Source organism: Dendrobates tinctorius, unplaced genomic scaffold (genome assembly GCF_039654945.1).
Source record: "Dendrobates tinctorius isolate UK_male_01 unplaced genomic scaffold, ASM3965494v1 ptg000120l, whole genome shotgun sequence".
Taxonomy (NCBI): Eukaryota; Metazoa; Chordata; class Amphibia; order Anura; family Dendrobatidae; genus Dendrobates; species Dendrobates tinctorius.
The window spans coordinates 46448737-46468835 of NW_027361788.1; the positions used below are offsets into that span (position 1 = coordinate 46448737).

Sequence of the window (20099 nt, forward strand, 5' to 3'; positions counted from 1 at the left end):
TATTAACTCTCCATTCACTAGAAAATTAAATATTGGTGCTCCAACCACCTTAGACCACCGTGGAATGAAGCATTTGATATAAACGGGTTGTTGTCTCATAAAGTGAGTTATTTGCCGTATTCCTTATTTGCCGAATAATATTGCACGCCCCACTTTTCAGTTTTTGGTTTTCCACAAAAATTTAAAATGGCCAATAAATTTCGTTCATCTTCACAATTGTGTCCCACTTGTTGTTGATTCTACACCAAAAATTTACATTTGGTATCTTTATGTTTGAAGCATGATATGTTGGAAAAGGTTGAATAGTTCCAGGGGGTCGAATACTTTCGCAAGGCACTGTAGATGTGACGGGTGGGACATGCATCTGTCTATGGCTGTGATGGGAAGAGCCCTTCAGCAAAGGTGCACTTTAGTTCTCGCAGACTCAGATGGTCTCTGTATTCCATGGTCACTAGAGATTGCACAGCCTGCAGATGGCACCATAGAGGAAGCTCTGGTAGTAAACGGCGTTGTCTGTCCCTCAGACTAGAGGCAACATCACGGCTTCTCATTGTGTTTTGGAGGCTGTCGGTGATTAAAATGTATAATTAAATCCTATCTGCCCATAATGAGATAAAAGCCTCGGAAAACGAATGGGTTGTGCGAGATATTGTAATTAGAAGAGCAGATACGGGCAGCGAATTCATCAGGATGAGAGAGGCGCTTTATTGGAATCTTTTAGATTATTAATGGATCTCGTTACATCAAAAAGATTATCTTCAAACCCCTCCACTATATCGCTGAGAGATTCACACTTTGAGATGGCAGATGAAAAACCGCCACCGAGAACTTTGTTACAAGACTGTTTTCCAGCCGAGTCCCAATATGAACCGTGGTCAAGATCTCACCTGTCCCCGAAGCAGAAGGCATGACCTCAGGATACAGACCCCTGCGTCAATTCTGAAGTGGTCAGTTGCACTAGTGCAGCCTTATCCGACCATGTGTTGTTGTTTATTACGCTTTTTATAAGGTTACTGCAATTTTTTTTTATTTCTTGCAAGTTAATTGTAACGTTTCCAGAAGACGCAGTAACATTGCAATTTTACAGCAACTCACTTGACTGTGCATGAAATATTCAGAAAGTTCTTGATCTCACCATTTTGGATATGCAGGAATTTTCCTGAAAATGTTATCTTCATAGCTGACAGCTGCTGATGGGTTTGCAGGACAGCCTTTTGCCAGTCCCATATTACAATTTAAAGGGATATGTCCACCTTAGCATACTAGTGTATCTGATTAGTGGCAGCTCAACCCTCAGGGATTGCTTTGCTGTTGTCTTAGCACTGTGGTCCATAGGAATTGGGTCTTGGCACCATTTAGTAAATAATCGTGTGTATATATACACTGCGTGCAAAATTATTAGGCAAGTTGTATTTCAGAGGATTCTTTTTATTATTGAATAACAACTATGTTCTCAATCAACCCAAAAGACTCATAGATATCAAAGCTTAATATTTTTGGAAGTTGGAGTGGGTTTTTTTAGATTTGGCTATCTTAGGAGGATATCTGTGCAGGTAACGATTACTGTGCAGAATTATTAGGCAACTTAATAAAAACCAAATATATACCCATCTCACTTGTTTATTTTCACCAGATAAACTATTATAACAACATAAAATTTAGAAATAAACATTTCTGACATTCAAAAACAAAAAAAAATCAGTGACCAATATAGCCACCTTTCTTTACTATGACACTCAAAAGCCTTCCACCCATAGATTCTGTCAGTTGCTTGATCTGTTTACGATCAACATTGCGTGCAGCAGCCACCACAGACTACCAGACACTGTCCGGAGAGGTGTACTGTTTTCCCTCCCTGTAGATCTCACATTTTATGAGGGACCACAGGTTCTCTATGGGGTTCAGATCAGGTGAACAAGGGGGCCATGTCATTATTTTTTCTTCTTTTAGACCTTTACTGGCCAGCCACGCTGTGGAGTGTTTGGATGCATGTGATGGAGCATTGTCCTGCATGAAAATCATGTTTTTCTTGAACGATACCGACTTCTTCCTGTACCACTGCTTGAAGAAGGTGTCTTCCAGAAACTGCCAGTAGGTCTGGGAGTTGAGCTTCACTCCATCCACAACCCGAAAAGGTCCCTCAAGTTCATCTTTGATGATACCAGCCCATACCAGTGCCCCACCTCCACCTTGCTGGCGTCTGAGTCGGAGTGGAGCTCTCTGCCCTTTACTGATCCAACCTCGGGCCCATCCATCTCGCCCATCAAGAGTCACTCTCATTTCATCAGTCCATAAAACCTTACAAAAAACTGTCTTAGGCTATGTGCACACACTGCGGATTCACCTGCGGGGTTTTCCGTGCAGAACCCCAGGTAAAACCGCAGGTAAAGTGACCTGCGGTTTGGCCTGCGGTTTTCCCCTGCGGTTTCACACCTCTACTATGTTAAAGCTGTGAAATCGCAGCGGAATCCGCAGAAACAATTGACATGCTGCGGTTTATAAACGGCAGCAAAACCGTGCGGAAAAAAACGCAGCGTGAGCACAGTGGTTTTTAAAACCCATAGGGTTACATGGTACTGTACCATGTCTGCGGAACTGCTGCAGTTCCGCAGGGCCAAAAATGCTGCGGAACCACAGCAGAATCCGCAGCGTGTGCACATAGCCTTAAGATATTTCTTGGCCCAGTCTTGACGTTTTATCTTATGTTTCTTGTTCAAAGGTGGTCGTTTTTCAGCCTTCCTTACCTTGGCCATGTCCCTGAGTATGGCAAACCTTGAGCTTTTTGATACTCCAGTAACATTGCAGCTCTGAAATATGGCAAAACTGGTGGCAAATGGCATCTTGGCAGCTTCACGCTTGATTTTCCTCAATTCATGGACAGTTATTTTGCGCCTTCTTTTTATCAACACGCTTCTTGCGACCCTGTTGGCTATTTGCCATGAAACGCTTGATTGTTCTGTGATCACGCTTCAAAAGTTTGGCAATTTCAAGACTGCTGCATCCCTCTGCAAGACATCTCACAATTTTTGACTTTTCACAGTCCGTCAAATCTTTCTTCTGACCCATTTTACCAAAGGAACGGAAGTTGCCTAATAATTAAGCACACCTTATATAGGGTATTGATGTCATTAGACCACACCCCTCCTCATTACAGAGATGTAAATCACCTGATTTACATAATTGGCAGTTTGCTTTCAAGCCTATGCAGCTTGCAGTAGGACAACATGTGTAAAAAGGATGATGTGATCAAAATACTCATTTGCCTAATAATTCTGCACACTGTGTGTGTGTGTGTGTGTGTGTGTGTGTGTGTGTGTGTGTGTGTGTGTGTGTGTGTGTGTGTATAATATGCACTGTGGCCAAAAGTATTGACACTCCTGCAATTCTGTCAGATAATACTCAGTTTCTTCCTGAAAATGATTGCAAACACAAATTCTTTGGTATTATTATCTTCATTTAATTTGTCTTAAATAAAAAAAACACAAAAAAAGAATTGTCCTAAAGCCAAATTGGATATAATTCCACACCAAACATAAAAAAGAGGGTGGACAAAAGTATTGGCACTGTTCTAAAAATCATGTGATGCTTCTCTAATTTGTGTAATTACCAGCACCTGTAACTTACCTATGGCACCTAACAGGTGTTGGCAAGAACTAAATCACACTTGCAGCCAGTTGACATGGATTAAAGTTGACTCAACCTCTGTCCTGTGTCCTTGTGTGTACCACATTGAGCATGGAGAAAAGAAAGAAGACCAAAGAACTGTCTGAGGACTTGAGAAACCAAATTGTGAGGAAGCATGAGCAATCTCAAGGCTACAAGTCCATCTCCAAAGACCTGAATGTTCCTGTGTCTACCGTGCGCAGTGTCATCAAGAAGTTTAAAGCCCATGGCACTGTGGCTAACCTCCCTAGATGTGGACGGAAAAGAAAAATTGTCAAGAGATTTCAACGCAAGATTGTGCGGATGTTGGATAAAGAACCTCGACTAACATCCAAACAAGTTCAAGCTGCCCTGCAGTCCGAGGGTACAACAATGTCAACCCGTACTATCCGTCGGCGTCTGAATGAAAAGGGACTGTATGGTAGGAGACCCAGGAAGACCCCACTTCTTACCCCGAGACATAAAAAAGTCAGGCTGGAGTTTGCCAAGACTTACCTGAAAAAACCTAAAACGTTTTGGAAGAATGTTCTCTGGTCAGATGAGACAAAAGTAGAGCTTTTTGGGCAAAGGCATCAACATAGAGTTTACAGGAGAAAAAAAGAGGCATTCAAAGAAAAGAACACTGTCCCTACAGTCAAACATGGCGGAGGTTCCCTGATGTTTTGGGGTTGCTTTGCTGCCTCTGGCACTGAACTGCTTGACCGTGTGCATGGCTTTATGAAGTCAGAAGACTACCAACAAATTTTGCAGCATAATGTAGGGCCCAGTGTGAGAAAGCTGGGTCTCCCTCAGAGGTGAGGGGTCTTCCAGCAGGACAATGACCCAAAACACACTTCAAAAAGCACTAGAAAATGGTTTGAGAGAAAGCACTGGAGACTTCTAAGGTGGCCAGCAATGAGTCCAGACCTGAATCCCATAGAACACCTGTGGAGAGATCTAAAAATGGGAGTTTGGAGAAGGCACCCTTCAAATATCAGGGACCCGGAGCAGTTTGCCAAAGAAGAATGGTCTAAAATTCCAGCAGAGCATTATAAGAAACTCATTGATGGTTACCGGAAGCGGTTGGACGCAGTTATTTTGGCTAAAGGTTGTGCAACCAAGTATTAGGCTGAGGGTGCCAATACTTTTGTCTGGCCCATTTTTGGAGTTTTGTGTGAAATGATCAATGTATTGCTTTTTGCTTCATTCTCTTTTGTGTTTTTTCATTTAAGACAAATTAAATGAAGATACTACCAAAGAATTTGTGTTTGCAATCATTTTCAGGAAGAAACTGAGTATTATCTGACAGAAATGCAGGGGTGTCAATACTTTTGGCTTCAACTGTATATATATTTTATTCATCTTTTTTAAATTTCCATCTTTCTGATTTCCCCTCAGATAATGAAGTTGCATCGGTGGAAGGGGTCGTACAGGGAAGTAAGTATGCTTGTCTTCTCTTCCTTCCGATGTTATTTGGGTCTCGCACACGATTTTCTCTGTCGTTATTAATTGCATTATCACTGACAAGGAACCACATGAATTTCTGAACAATTATTATAGCACCATTTATTCCATTGCGCTTTCCTTATTTATTTTACTCATTTATATAGCTCCATTAATTCCACAGCGCTTTACAGACACACATTATTGGCACTGTCCCCGATGGAGCTCACAATCTAAATTCACTATCAGTATGTCTTTGGAATGTGGGAGGAAACTGGAGTACCCGGAGGAAACCCACGCAAACATGGGGAGAACATACAAACTCCTTGCAGATGTTGTCCTTGGTGGGATTTGAACCCAAGACCCCAGCGGTGCAAGGCTGCAGTGCTAACCACTTAGCCACCGTGCTGCCCTACGTGTGAAAAGGGGTATACATGATAAAAAACAAGTACAATAATCTTTATCAATTCAAGTCACGACTGGTACAGGAGGAGAGAGAACCCTGCCCCCGAGGGCTCACGGTCTACAAGGACTGGGTGAGGATACAATTGGTGAGGGCAGAGCTGGTCGTACAGCAGTTTTGTGGATCGGTGGTTACTGCAGGTTGTAGGCTTGTCGGAAGAGGTAGGTTTTCAGGTTCTTTTTGAAGGTTTTTACGGTAGGCGAGAGTCTGATGTGTTGTGGTAGAGAGTTCCAGAGTAGGGGGGATGCGTGGCAGAAATCTTGTATGCGATTGTGGGAAGAGGAGAGTAGAAAAGGAGATCTTGTGAGGATCGGAGGATGCGTGCAGTTAAGTACTGGGACACGAGGTCACAGATGTATGGAGGAGACAGGTTGTGGCACCTGAGGAAGACAGATGATTCTGTCGAAATGCGTTGTGGACTATGCAATAAAAAGATTTTAAATCCACCTCCCCTTTCTCTGCGCTCCTTCTGACCGGGTTAATCATCAGCATTGCAATTACCCTCCTCTCTAGAGGTACCCGGCTGGAGCTGCATTGCGCCCCTAACTGCGCACGGCTGGCGCACCTTCATGACCATTATTACCACTATCTGAAGGATTACCCCGAGGCAGTGAGCTTGTCGGACTGGGGAGAGTGATCAGCCATTTAGTTTAATGGATAGGTTTGTTGGGAGAGTTGAGTGAGATGGGGGAAAGATGATGAATTCTGTTTTGTCCATGTTAAGTTTTAGAAATCTAGCGGAGAAGAAGGATGAAATAGCGGACAGACATTGTGGGATTTTGGTTAGTAAGGAGGTGATATCTGGTCCTGAGAGGTACATCTGTGTGTCATCAGCTTAGAGATGATACTGCAAGCCGTGAGATTCTATGAGCTGTCCCAGTCCGAAGGTGTAAATGGAGAAGAGCAGCGGCCCTAGGACTGAATCTTGCGGGACTCCGACAGACAGGGGGCGAAGTGAGGAGGTGGTGTGTGAGTGGGAGACACTGAATGTCAAGTCTGTTAGGTATGACGAGATCCAAGATAGGGCCAAGTTTGTGATGCCATGAGATGAGGGTCTGTAGTAATAGGGAGTGGTCCACTGTGTCAAAGGCAGAGGGCAGAGTAGTGTCTCTTGGCTTTGGCGGTTAGTAGGTCATTGGTGACTTTAGGGCAGTTTCAGTGGAGTGATGCGGTCGGAAGCCAGATTGTAAGCAGTCGAAGAGAGCTGGGAGAACAGTTCAAAATGGACATGTTGTTCCAGTAGTTTTGAAGCAAAGGGGAGAAGTGACATGGGGCGATAGCTTGATACAGAGGATGGGTCAAGAGAGGGCTTTTTGAGGATGGGTGTGATTGAGGCATGATGGAAGCATGAGGGGAAAACATCAGTTGTTCTTAATAGGCTGAAGAGATGGGATGGACTTGGGATGAAGACTGTGGTGAGGATTGGGTCAAGTGTACGGGTGGTGAGATGTCATCTTGAGAGTAGGGTGGAAAGTTGGTCTTTTTGCAGTGGTGGAGAAGCTGGTTTTGGAGGAGGAGGGCTAAGTTGTTAGGAAGAGAGGTTATGGGGATTTGAGGCCAAAGCTTTCTCTGATGTTATCAATCTTCTGTTTGAAGAATGAGGCAAAGTCTTCAGCTGAGATGATTGGAGAGGGTGGAGGTGCTGGGGGACGGAGAAGAGAATTGAATGTGTTAAATATCTGTTTAGGGTTGTGAGACCGGGAGAATGAGAGATGAGAAGTAGGTTTTTTTGCTGTGGTGAGTGTGGCCTTGAAAGTAGTGAGGGACTGTTTGAATGCGATGAAGTGCTTGTTGGAGTGGGATTTTTTCCATCTCCGCTTAGCAACCCTGGAAGCCTGCCTCAGTTCTTCGGTCAGGCTGGTGTACCAGGGTTGTCTGTTGATTTTTGCGAACATGGAAATGTTTTGCATTTCTAGTGGACTCTATGTACCAATTCTCAATTTTTTTCCGAGCTTTTTAAGGTTCCTATTTCCATTCAGATGCTGATAAGATTCCAATTGGTTTGTAACAATGTTTAGATGTAGCCTGAGCTTTACCTACAGTCATGGCCAGAAAATGAAGTATTTCACCCAGAAAATGATTTCAATTATACATGTTCATTTCCTTTGTGTGCATTGGAACAACACAAAAAAATGAGAAAGAAAAAGCAAATTGGACATAATTTCACACACAACTCCAAAAATAGACCGAACAAAATTGTTGTCACCCTCAATATAATATTTGGTTGCACAGCCTTTGGAATAGATGACTGCAATCAATCGCTTGCTATAACCATCAACAAGCTTCTTACACCTCTCAACTGGAATTTTGGATGCCTCTTCTTACAAACTGCTCCAGGTCTCTCATATGTGAAGGCGCCTTCTCCCAACATCAATTTTAAAATCTCTCCACAGACGATCAGTGGGATTTAGATCTGGACTCATTGCTGCCACTTCAGAACTCTACAGTACTTTGTTTCCATCCATATCTGGGTGCTTCTTCAAGTATTTTTGGGGTCATAGTCCTGCTGGAAGACCCATGACCTTGGACACAAACCCAGCTTTTTGACACTGGGTACTACATTGCGACCGGAAATCCTATGGTAATCTTCAGATTTCATGATGCCTTGCATAGTCAAGACAGTCAAGGCACCCAGTGCCAGAGGCAACAGAACAACCCCAAAACATGTTTGAACCTCCACCATATTTGACTGTAGGTTCTGTGTTCTTTTCTTTGTAGGCCTCATTCCATTTTCGGTTAACAATAGAATGATCAAATTTACCAATAGCTCTATCTAGGTCTCATCTGTCCTCAAGACTCCTTCCTTGAAGCATTTTGGCTTACTCATGCACATTTTGTCAAACTGCAGTCTAGCTTTTTTATGTCTTTGTGCCAGCAGTGGGGTCCTACTGGGTCTCCTGCCATAGCGTTTCATTTCATTCATATGTTGACGGATAGTTCACGCTGACACTGATGCAGCCTGCAGTACAGCTGGAATTTCTTTGGAACTTGATTGGGGCTGCTTATGCACCATCCATACTATCCTGAGTTGCAACCTTTCATCAATTTTTCAACCCACAAGACATAGAGGGCCTAGAATGGGGGTATACCAACAGAAACAAGAACCCATAAAATATAACTTTTAATTGCTATCATAAAAGTAACATACAATTTCCTATTTATATTTTCATATAGCCTAAAATGGTGAGTTAGGTAGTCCTGGTTAAATATTCAGGTATTCATATTAAAGTACTCTGAAAATTTCTAAGGGAGACAGAAACTTTGCCTCAGTATCCCTTCTTGCCAGCGGAGATTAGCACCCTAGGGGTTCTTTGTGGTGCCCCGCTTCACGTAGCCCATTCTAACTGACCCTAAAAGGGCTTTCCCCGCCAAAGCCAACACCACCACCCAAATAAAGTGCTTATGTGCGTTACAATGTCCACATCCGAAAAAGCCTCTATGGGCATTTAATACAAGTTGTGTAGCGGTCTATTTGTGGGTGATAAGTTAACAGATTTAGAGAGAAGAATGTATTTCTTACATACAATGGAAGGAATCTTATCAAGAATACTTAAGAGGTGTAGTCACAGAGGTAAAAAAAAAAAAAAAAATATATATATATATATATATATATATTTTTTTTTTTATACGAAATTAACAATCATCGATATGTGATGAGCACTCCATTAAGCCCAAGAGAATGTACAATAAATCTTCTGTGGTGTTGTGCACCTTCAGAGCTTAAGCCCAATGGGTGGAACAGGGATGGGTTGGGTACCTTAGATGACAGTCCTATCCATACATAGTGAATATTCCACTTCGCCACATATATAATTGTAGAGATTATAAGTCCAAAAATAACCACACTTAACCAGTGCCAAAGTAAATAACACATACAAAATAATATAAGGAATTGCCAATCAATGGGCAACCCCCTCAGCCATATCAAACATCAGACATGGATATTCAATAAACTAAAGATGCAATATAATAAAAGCATTTAGTAAAGATGACAGGTTGTCATTTATCTCAAGCTGAGTTCCCCATCCCGACACGTTTTCCCCCTTCCAGTCTTCCAAGGGGTTCATCAGGGGTTTAATAGATATAGGGCAGAACTTCAAGCAACTCCTGCCATGTGGACAGGATCTCCCCAATGGAAATGACACAATGTAAAGATTGAGTCAACATCTCCCCTTTTTATCAGTTTTCAGGTGTTCTTTTCATATTGCCCACCTGTTACTTGCCACAGGTAAGTTTGAACGAGCATCACATGCTTGATATAAGGTTATTTATCCACAATTTTGGAAAGGTGCCGACAATTTTGTCCAACCCATTTTTGGGGTTTTGTGTGAAATTATGTCCAGTTTCCCTTTTTCTCCATTTTTTGTGCTGGTTAATTGTATGGAAATAAGCGTGTGCATAACAGAACATCTGTAAGTGAAATAAGTTTCTCGGAGAAATACTTCATTTTATGGAACAATTTAAGGGTTCCAACACTTTCGGCCATGACTATTGTGGCAATGGGATAAGGTGTAGATGTCTGATCATGATACGGCAACGTCGGGACCCCCACTAATCAGTAGAATGGGCTTCCTAACCCCTGTCCATCCTCCCTACATGACCTCAGCAAGCAAAGGTCTAGAGTGCACGGTGCCGATCCATTCAGTGTCTGTGGCTGACGGAGGCAAACAGGCCATTTGCTCTGGTTTCTCCGGCAGTCCCATTGATAGTGATGGGGTACATTTCCACCTTCTGCTTCCGGTACCATATTAGATCTTTTACATGCGTCACTTTATGGTTCTGAAGTAAATATGAATGTCCTGTGCTGCTGCATTATACATAAAACATATATTAATAGTCCTGCTGTGTGATCGCTCGGCTGTACTATCTGGCGGTAGGTAAGTGAGGTAAGTATGGTCATCCTCCTTTTACAGAACTGAATTATGGGCACTGAAAACAGGACACATTTAGGATTTGACTGGATTAGAAACCATATATTTTCTTTACAATTTGTTATTTTGTTTTGTCATGTTTTGGGCATTTTAATACTGCATATTCTTCCCAGAGCTGTATTCACAATTCTGTTATTTTGTCATTGGAAACACTCATCTAGTTGACAATTTGGCTTGCCTCATATAATGCAGGTGGCAATTAAATTAGTTTTTCCTACACTGACTACTGACACTTCCCAAAATGCGAGTCACAAGAAAACAACAAGCAGGGAATGCTGAGAGATTTCAGTTCTGAATTATGAATGCAGCGCTGGATAAGAAATGGTTTGATAAATCAGGCTTGTTACAAGATGAGGCTACAAGTAAAGCAGTCTCCATAGAGTGTATCTAGATGTAAAATGTGATCGGAGCTGAGCAGTGGGCGGATGAGAACTATTGAAGATAGATACTTGGTGATTGGTGAGGATCTGACTGTTGAGAACCCTGGACTGCCATTCTAGACTTTCCCTACATATTGCTGTTCTATCGATTGGTCGGACTTGCAGCAATCATAATATTTTACTGTATTATTACCTATTAAGGAGGACGTGGGATGTGACAAATATATAATGTATTTTTTTGGTGTAAATGCTGATATTCTCCTGAATCTGGTGTTGCTTTTCTTTTGTTCCCGCGCTTCTCTGTTCCTGAGATACAGCCTCTTCTTCTCTGTATGTAAATCTAGTCTTCTAGCCAAGTGAGTGTGGTCTTGAAGAAGATACCTATAGACAACAAATGAGGACCATGCTCACTTTTTTAATAAGTCTAGATTTGTATTCACAGAGGAGGAGGCCATAACTCAGGAACAGAGAGCCGAAGGAGCAAAAGAAACTCATCGCTGGATTAAGGAGAACAGCGGCGTTTGCACCAGGTAAAATAATACATTAAGGGAAAGTGACAGGTCCCCTTTAAGTGCTCCCAGATAGCCCACACCAACCCGTTTCCACAACCACCTCATATAGTCATGTTTGTGTAAAACCCCATTATTATTTTTGGACATGTTTTTACCGTATACCGTATTCTACCTATCCACTACATGGTAGGGAATACAGTGTTGTACCCCGAACCAAGGTTGACTCCAAAAACAAACACTACAAGAGACAATTCTGGTTACAAACTGTTTGCACATAAAAAGCCCATGTAATCCTGATTGGTGATAAATGTATGATCAACACCATTGGGACTCCCAACTGATGAGAACAGGGTCCTGTGCTCCCTGTTTGGTTTTGGGGTGGTCACACACACTCACTCCTACTCCACTTAATGGAGGACACAGCACAGCCATTCTACTGAACTGTTGGAGACTTCAGGGATCAAGGGTAGGGGTAAATGTATTTTTGTGGACCAAATGGTAAATGGTCAGTTTTGGGATGGTTTGTATGTGGTAATAAGGCTAGAATCCCTCACCAGTTCTCCCCTTTACATAATATTAGGACATTCCCTTCAAAACATAGTTGTAATCAATTATCCATCATGTCAATGGATGCCATCACCTTGGAGCTATGTATCTAAGCTTTTAGGGCTAATAGTACAAGAAAATCTAGGTCTCAGGCAATGAAAAACTGTGTTGTCACTCGTCGCGTAGATATTAAGTACCATATATGCCGTCATTCCTCTCTGCTCCCCGCCATGTCTGCTTCACGTCGTTCCATGTCTACTCATGTGGGTAAGTGTCACTCCTGCATATTGCAGAAATTATAGTTGTGCCCTTAAATGAACCGGGTGACGACTAGTAAGGCCGGAGAGGAGTTATCTATTGATGATATGGGTATTTCTGGCAAATGGTGCCAGTCTGCCCCATTACATGACTCAACATCAAATTCTATTGGCGAGGTGGGGGGGCGTTGGTGTCTGCCATCCACGTGTCCCGTGTTGTGTTGCCGTCCGCTCATTCATCTGAACGTGCTAGCCGACATATTTTCATTCTTGCAGACAATTTTCGCTACACGTGCGACGTCTGTGGCAAAAAGTACAAATATTACAGCTGTTTCCAAGAGCACAGAGACTTGCATGCAGTGGATGGTAAGTATCCCAGCCTACATCTCTCAGAGGTAGGAACCCTGTGCTACAGATCTGCGGAGTGGGTAGGTGGCAAAAGGAAACTGTCAGCAGGTTGGCAGCATGAAATGGGGAGAGTACTATGCTTTCCTCTCAGGTAAAAGTCTGTTGTGGGTGTGCTTGTTCATTCCCAGCTGGACCTGAATCACTCATTTCTCCCTATAAAATCATTGTCATGCTGCCCTTAGTTATCTGCTGACAGGTTCCCTTTAATGGCCATATCAAAGGGGTTATCATTCCTGCAAGATATCAGATTGGGGGGATTTTAACTTTTCTGCGTTTGCAAACCTTCAGTGAGCGTCACTTTTCCTCCATTGTTTACCAAGTACAGTGTCAATGCCGGGTGTTTCAATGGATCTGAGCTGTAATACCAAGTACAGCCACTACTATATGTACGACGCTGTGCTGATAAACTGACACTCACTGTAAGGCTGTGATCCCTTCAATCAGCTGATCGAAAAAGAAAAGTGGGTGATAAGGATCGGACCCCCACCGACTTACCAACCTGTTGTTGGCCTATACTAAGTCTAAGCCATACATTTTGGAGGACCACATTAATATGCATCAACCATGTCTTAAAGGGAACATCCATCCAAGTCCTGAGCTGTAACGTAAAAATGAAGGGTCTAGTGCCTTCTTGGAGTCTCTGAGCCCAACCAAATATTTGTAAATTGCATTATTTGAGGGGTGTGAAGTTTTACTAAGTGAATGAATTGTGTGGAGTTCCCTTTAAATAACATTATTGTATATAGTACTGCTTCATACTAGTGACATAGGACACCACACACCTCTTAGCTGCCTCTCCTCACCACAAGAGAGCAGCCTTTGCTAGACAGGCCTCCTTTAGTACAGGTTTGCCCCCTTGTGGTGACTGTAAGCAGCAGATAATTTGCGCTGCTGCACTTCACTGCTTGTCTGTTTGCCTTTGCTCCTAGAGAATTATTAGAAATCCCCGCAATTGCTATTTTCTTCAGTGCTACCTTATACAATGGGTTAATTTTCTGATTAATTTCTGTGATTGATATAATGAAGCCATTATACAGATTCTGAGCATTTCGTGCAATTTATATGCTGAATTTTTGGAATTTCTTGGAAAATTGTTCTCTTGATGGTGGATGTCTGCCTTTGTTAACTAATATTAGGGTAAAATAAAGTTGCACATTTACCCGTATATACTCGTGTATAAGCCGACCCGTGTGCAAGCCAACCCCGCCCCCTAATTTTACCACAAAAAACTGGGAAAGCTTATTGATTCGCGTATAAGCCTAGGGTGGAAAATGCAGCAGCTACTGGTAAATTTCAAAAATAAAAATAGATGCCAATAAAAGTAAAATTAATTGAGACATCAGTAGGTTAAATAATTTTGAATATCCATATTGAATCAAGAGCCCCATATAATGCTCCATACAGTTCATGATGGGCCCCATAAGATGATCCATACAAAATACACCCCGTATAATGCTGCATAAAGGTTAATAATGCCCCCATAAGATCCTACATAGAATAATATGCCCCATATAATGCTCCATGAAGGTTATCGCCCCATAAGATGCTCCATAGATTATGCCCCCGTAAGATGCTCCATAGAATATTCCACCATAAGATGCTCCATAGATTATGCCCCATAAAATTTATGCCCCCATAAGATGCTTCATAGATTATGCCATTATGCCCCCATAAGATGCTCCATAGATTATGCCCCCATAAGATGCTCCATAGATTATGCCCCCATAAGATGCTCCATAGATTATGCCCCCATAAGATGCTCCATAGATTATGCCCCAATAAGACGCTCCATAGATTATGCCCTCATATGCTGCTGCATAGAATATGCCCCCATATTCTGCTCCATAGATTATGCCCCCATTTGCTGCCCCATAGAATATGCCCCATATGCTGCTCCATAACTATGCCCCCATATGCTGCCCCGTAGGATATGCCCCCATATGCTGCCCCGTAGGATATGCCCCCATATGCTGCCCCGTAGGATATGCCCCCATATGCTGCCCCCATATGCTGCTCCATAGGATATGCCCCCATACGCTGCTCCATAGGATATGCCCCCATATGCTGCTCCATAGAATATGCCCCCATATGCTGCTCCATAGGATATGCCCCCATGTGCTGCCCCCAAGTCCATAGTATATGCCCCCTTATGCTGCCTCATAGAATATGCCCCCATATGCTGCTCCATAGGATATGCCCCCCATATGCTGCCCCATAGAATATGTTCCCATATGCTGCCCCCATATACTGCTCCATAGAATATGCCCCCATATGCTGCTCCATAGGATATGCCCCCATATACTGCTCCATAGAATATGCCCCCATATGCTGCTCCATAGAATATGCCCCCATATGCTGCCCCATAGAATATGCCCCATATGCTGCTCCATAGACTATGCCGCCATATGCTGCCCCACAGAATATGCTGCCCCATAGAATATGCCCCCCATATGCTGCTGCAAAAATAAAAATGCCATACTCGCCTCTCCTGCTCAGGACCCGGCACCTGAGATAGTCACCTGTCCGGGGTCCATCGCTGCTCACCGCTGTCTGGCGCTTCCTGTGTCAGTGACTGTTCAGCCAGCAGAGGGCGCAGCACGCACTAACCACGTCACTGTGCCCCCTGCTGCCTAAACATCACTGACACAGGACCACAGCAGACAGCGGTGAGCATCGATGGACCCTGGAAAGGTGAATATCGCTATACTTACCCCCTCCTGGCACGGTCTCTGCAGCCCCGCTTCTCCACGGTCTCCCTTCCTGCCTTCAGCGGTCACGTGGTACCGCTCATTACACTCATGAATATGTGCATATTCATGAGTTTAATGAGCGGTACCACGTGACCGCTGAAGGCAGGAAGGGAGATCGTGGAGAAGTGGGGAGGCTGCAGAGACCGCGCCGGGGGGTAAGTATGATCTCTGACACCCCCGCTCCCCCTCCCCCGCCGACCCCCAGGTATATGACTCGTGTATAAGCCGAGAGGAGGGGGGGGGACTTTCAGACCAAAAAAATGGGCTGAAAATCTCGGCTTATACACGAGTATAGTTTCAGGGCCATACTGTAGGCAGAAAATGACACATTCAGCAAGTTTTAGAAAAAAAAATTCTGATTATTGTAGTAAAGCAAGAGATACACATGCTCTTATATTTTGGACCCCTCCCTCCAGTGTCTGCACAAAGGCCAGGAATTAGGAGAAGTCTTTTCTTGCATTTTGCAGCTCACTCGTTTCCCATTAGTATCACTCGTTGCCGCATTTTACATCGCTGCCATAGTACATGTATGTGGCTAGAGGCTCACCCCTCATATCTCCCATAAGATCTGCTCACCTTAATGAGGTTTGCACCTATCCACGTACCCCATTTAGATGAATGGAACGGATTTTCAGTAGTTTATGCACCTCATCTCCTGCGTGTGAATTCACCCTCCATCATTACTTATTTCTAAAGGACATGAGTGGAGCAAAAAGATTTGCAGGACCTTGGTCCAGTGGATAATCTGTGGCTGCCAGACCAAAGCCCTAAGTTCACAAGGAGTTAATCCAAGGACCAAGCAGTGATTATAACTTTCTTTTTATTCCATAAACTCTACGCGTTTCGTGTACACACTGTACACTTCCTCAGGAGCAAAGGTACAATTGGTAACTTTGCTCCTGAGGAAGTGTACAGTGTGTACACGAAACGCGTAGAGTTTATGGAATAAAAAGAAAGTTATAATCACTGCTTGGTCCTTGGATTAACTCCTTGTGAACTTTGGACTGGAACAGCGCGAACCTGAAAGCCGGACTTCTCTCCTTCCTATATATGCAATTCTAGTGACCGGCTGACTGCTGCAGTTCATCGGATCCTACCCATTTGTGCTTATGGTTGTTGTGTTTCACACAACTGAACCAGGTGAGTGGATCCATATCTGTGAAACGTTTATATCATTGGATAAGACCCTATTGTGCGCTTCTGTCTCCCCCTTTTTTTATAGACCAACGCCCTGAAAGTCTTCTCCTACCTGCCAAAACCTCTTTTGGTCAGTGGGTCCTGCACAACGTCCTCATGGCAGCGTGATCCACACATGACGGTGTTTACTTGTCAGAGTAGGTCTCAGGTAGTAGGCAGTTCATAGACCTTCCACCCCCCGTGCCAATGGACTACTGATGTGGCACTCTAGACCAAGGTCCAACAAATCATTTTACTCAACCCTAAAGGACCCCCTCTTTGCATGCGTTGAGTGCATGGGGGCCTTTAGATACATTAAGCGTTCAGTGCATACCAGCAGAATTCTATACTTATATTAGTAACCGATCCCATCATGTCACTAAATACAGATCTTTCTGTTTATTTCTGTTAATTGCATAAAATAAAAACATGAGATTATTACAAGATGCTGATATAAATGAATCAATATGTTCTAGAGCTATAAATATGAGATACATTGTAATATCAGGAAATGCATAAAAGTAGCATCTCTAACATTTCCTGGCCCTATGTGGAAGTGCACAAGAGTATATGGAGGGACTCCTGTATTTTGGCGTTGTAGACCCCCGTGCACTTACCTCCATATTTGCTCCTTGTGAGTAGGCAACCCTTTTAAATGAGTTTGCTGGACGCCCAGAGGTGGGGGGTAAGGATGGGAATGATTATGTAAGTGATGGTCCACTTTCTGTATTTTTTATATATATTTTTTTTTCTTCAGATCATATAACATCCGTTTCTTTTTATTTCTTTTTATGGTTCTTTTTGCCTTTTTAGACACCTATATCCATATGATGGTAACGTCAGGGGACGCAAAAGAAGAGGACCTAGAATCATGTGTCAGATTTGGTCCAAGTATGATTCACATATGGGATATCTCTAAAATATCTCCTCCCATCTTCATGTCTGTACCTTTCATTCCCGCTAAGTTTATTTTTATAATGTTATCCCTATTTATTGTATAAAGGGTCTTTTTCGATTATTTGGTCAGTTTGCTGGGGAAGTTGTGTGCCCCGAAAGTTATATATTAATACGTTTACGTGTGTATGTAAAGTTTGGGTCTGTACACTGACTCCCTCACCATCAACTCTTAGTTAAAAATCTAAAAACGACCCCCTATGATAAGCTCCATGGTAGAGAGTGATCTTTAATGGGAGCAATTTAGTTAGCAGCTAAGTAATTCATGACATCATTCTTGGAGATTCATAATGTCACTCTTTAGAATATTTAAGCTATCCTCCCAATGCTTTTAAGTTAAGAGTTCCCCTTTTCCTACTGATGTAGAAGATGCACCTAAGCCAAAGTATTGATTGAGTGGCAGATAGTTTCTTCTATACCCAGTGTAGGACCCTGTAGAGTCTAGCGCAAGAGATGCATTCTCATAAAGGGGATATTGCTAGGGGGCCACTACAAAATTACCCAAATATTATGGAATATGTTTAGTCTTTTTTCTAACAATAAGCATTATTTTAATCGTGAATTAGTATTACATGTAGTAATATTCATATATAATTAGGCGATCGTGGCATCTTTCTCCCTTTTTGCCTACCTGCAAGTTCTCAATAATAGTTTAGATTCCTCCTCAGTCTCCAGAATTCTATTAAATCTATGTAGTGTATAGCAGGAACTAGTAGCGAGTGCAGATGGCGCTGCAGGTGCAGCTTCTCTTGTGTCTGTGCGACTGCAGCTTCTCTGGTGTGTCTGTGTGGCTGCAGCTTCTCTGGTGTGTCTGTGCGGCTGCAGCTTCTCTGGTGTGTCTGTGCGGCTGCAGCTTCTCTGGTGTGTCTGTGTGGCTGCAGCTTCTCTGGTGTGTCTGTGCGGCTGCAGCTTCTCTGGTGTGTCTGTGCGGCTGCAGCTTCTCTGGTGTGTCTGTGTGGCTGCAGCTTCTCTGGTGTGTCTGTGCGGCTGCAGCTTCTCTGGTGTGTCTGTGCGGCTGCAGCTTCTCTGGTGTGTCTGTGTGGCTGCAGCTTCTCTGGTGTGTCTGTGCGGCTGCAGATTCTATAGTGTGTCTGAACAGCTGCATTCTCTCTGTGTGTGGCTGTAGCCTCTGTGTGGGTGTCTGTACGGCTGCAGCCCCTGTGTGTGTATGTGTATGTATGCATCTGTGCGGCTGCAGTTTCTGGCTGTGTGTGTGCAGTTGCAGTATCTCTGTGTGTGTCTGTGCGGCTGCAGCCTTTGTGTGTGTGTGTGTGTGTCTATACGGATGCAGTCTCTCTCTGTGTGTCTGTGCAGCTGTAGCCTCTGTGTGTGTATGTGTGGGTGTTTGTACGGCTTCATCCCCTGTGTGTGTGTGTGTGTGTGTATGCATCTGTGTGGCTGCAGTTTCTGGGTGTGTGTGTGCAGCTGCAGTATCTTTGTGTGTGTCTATGCGGCTGCAGCCTCTGTGTGTGTATATATATGGCTCCAGCCTGTGTGTGTGTGTGTCTCTGCGGCTGCATTCTCTCTTTGTGTGTGTCTGTGTGGCTACAGCCTCTCTGTGTTTGTGTCTATGCGACTGCAGCCTCTGTGTTTGTGTCTGTGCGGCTGCAGCCTCTGTGTTTGTGTCTGTGCCGCTGCAGCCTCTGTGTTTGTGTCTGTGCCGCTGCAGCCTCGGTGTTTGTGTCTATGCGCCTACAGGCTCTCTGTGTTTGTGTCTGCGGCTGCAGCCTCTCTGTGGTGTGTGTCTGTGTGGCTGCAGTATCTCTGTGTGTGCTTGTGTGGCTGCAGATTCACTGTGTATGTGTCTGTGCTGCTGCAGCCTCTGTGTGTGTGTCTGTGTGTCTGCAGCCTCTCTGTGGTGTGTGTCTGTGCGGCTGCAACCTCTCTGTGGTGTGTGTCTGTGCGGCTGCAGCCTCTCTGTGGTGTGTGTCTGTGCGGCTGCAGCCTCTCTGTGGTGTGTGTCTGTGCGGCTGCAGCCTCTCTGTGGTGTGTGTCTGTGCGGCTGCAGCCTCTCTGTGGTGTGTGTCTGTGCGGCTGCAGCCTCTCTGTGGTGTGTGTCTGTGCGGCTGCAGCCTCTCTGTGGTGTGTGTCTGTGCGGCTGCAGCCTCTCTGTGGTGTGTGTCTGTGCGGCTGCAGCCTCTCTGTGGTGTGTGTCTGTGCGGCTGCAGCCTCTCTGTGGTGTGTGTCTGTGCGGCTATAGCCCCTCTGTGTGTGTGTGCGGCTGTAGCCTGTCTGTGTGTTGTGTTTGTGCGGCTGCAGCCTCTGTGTGTGTGCGGCTGTAGCGCGTGTGTGCGTGTGCGGCTGTAGCCTCTGTGTGTGTGTGTGTGGCTATAGCCCCTCTGTGTGTGTGTGTGTCTCTGCGGCAGCAGCCTGTGTGTGTCTGTGTGGCTGCAGCCTCTCTGTGTGTTTATCTGTGCGGCTTCAGCCTCTGTGTGTGCCTCTCTCTGTGTATGTGTCTGTGTGGCTGCAGTCTCTGTGTGTGTCTGTGGGGCTGTAGCCTGTCTATGCTGCTGCAGCCTCTGTGTGGGCGGCTGTAGCCTCTCTGTGTGTGTGTGTGTGTGTGTCTGTGCGGCAGCAGCCTCTGTGTGTGTGTGTGTGTGTGTCTGTGCAGCTGCAGTCTCTCTGTGTGTGTCTGTG

General features: G+C 44.2%; 1 protein-coding gene across 6 annotated transcripts in view; it reads left to right on the forward strand.

The window, feature by feature from the left end:
- Nucleotides 1-20099, forward strand: part of ZNF618 (zinc finger protein 618) — a 183758-nt gene that overhangs the window by 133548 nt on the left and 30111 nt on the right. For 5 of the 6 annotated variants that reach the window (XM_073541369.1, XM_073541371.1, XM_073541370.1 and 2 more), the window contains 3 exons: nt 5041-5079; nt 12451-12540; nt 17322-17399. In XM_073541369.1, coding sequence (XP_073397470.1) covers nt 5041-5079; nt 12451-12540; nt 17322-17399 — 207 coding nt within the window. The remainder of the gene's footprint in view (nt 1-5040; nt 5080-12450; nt 12541-17321; nt 17400-20099) is intronic. The other variant, XM_073541374.1, reaches the window with a different exon arrangement.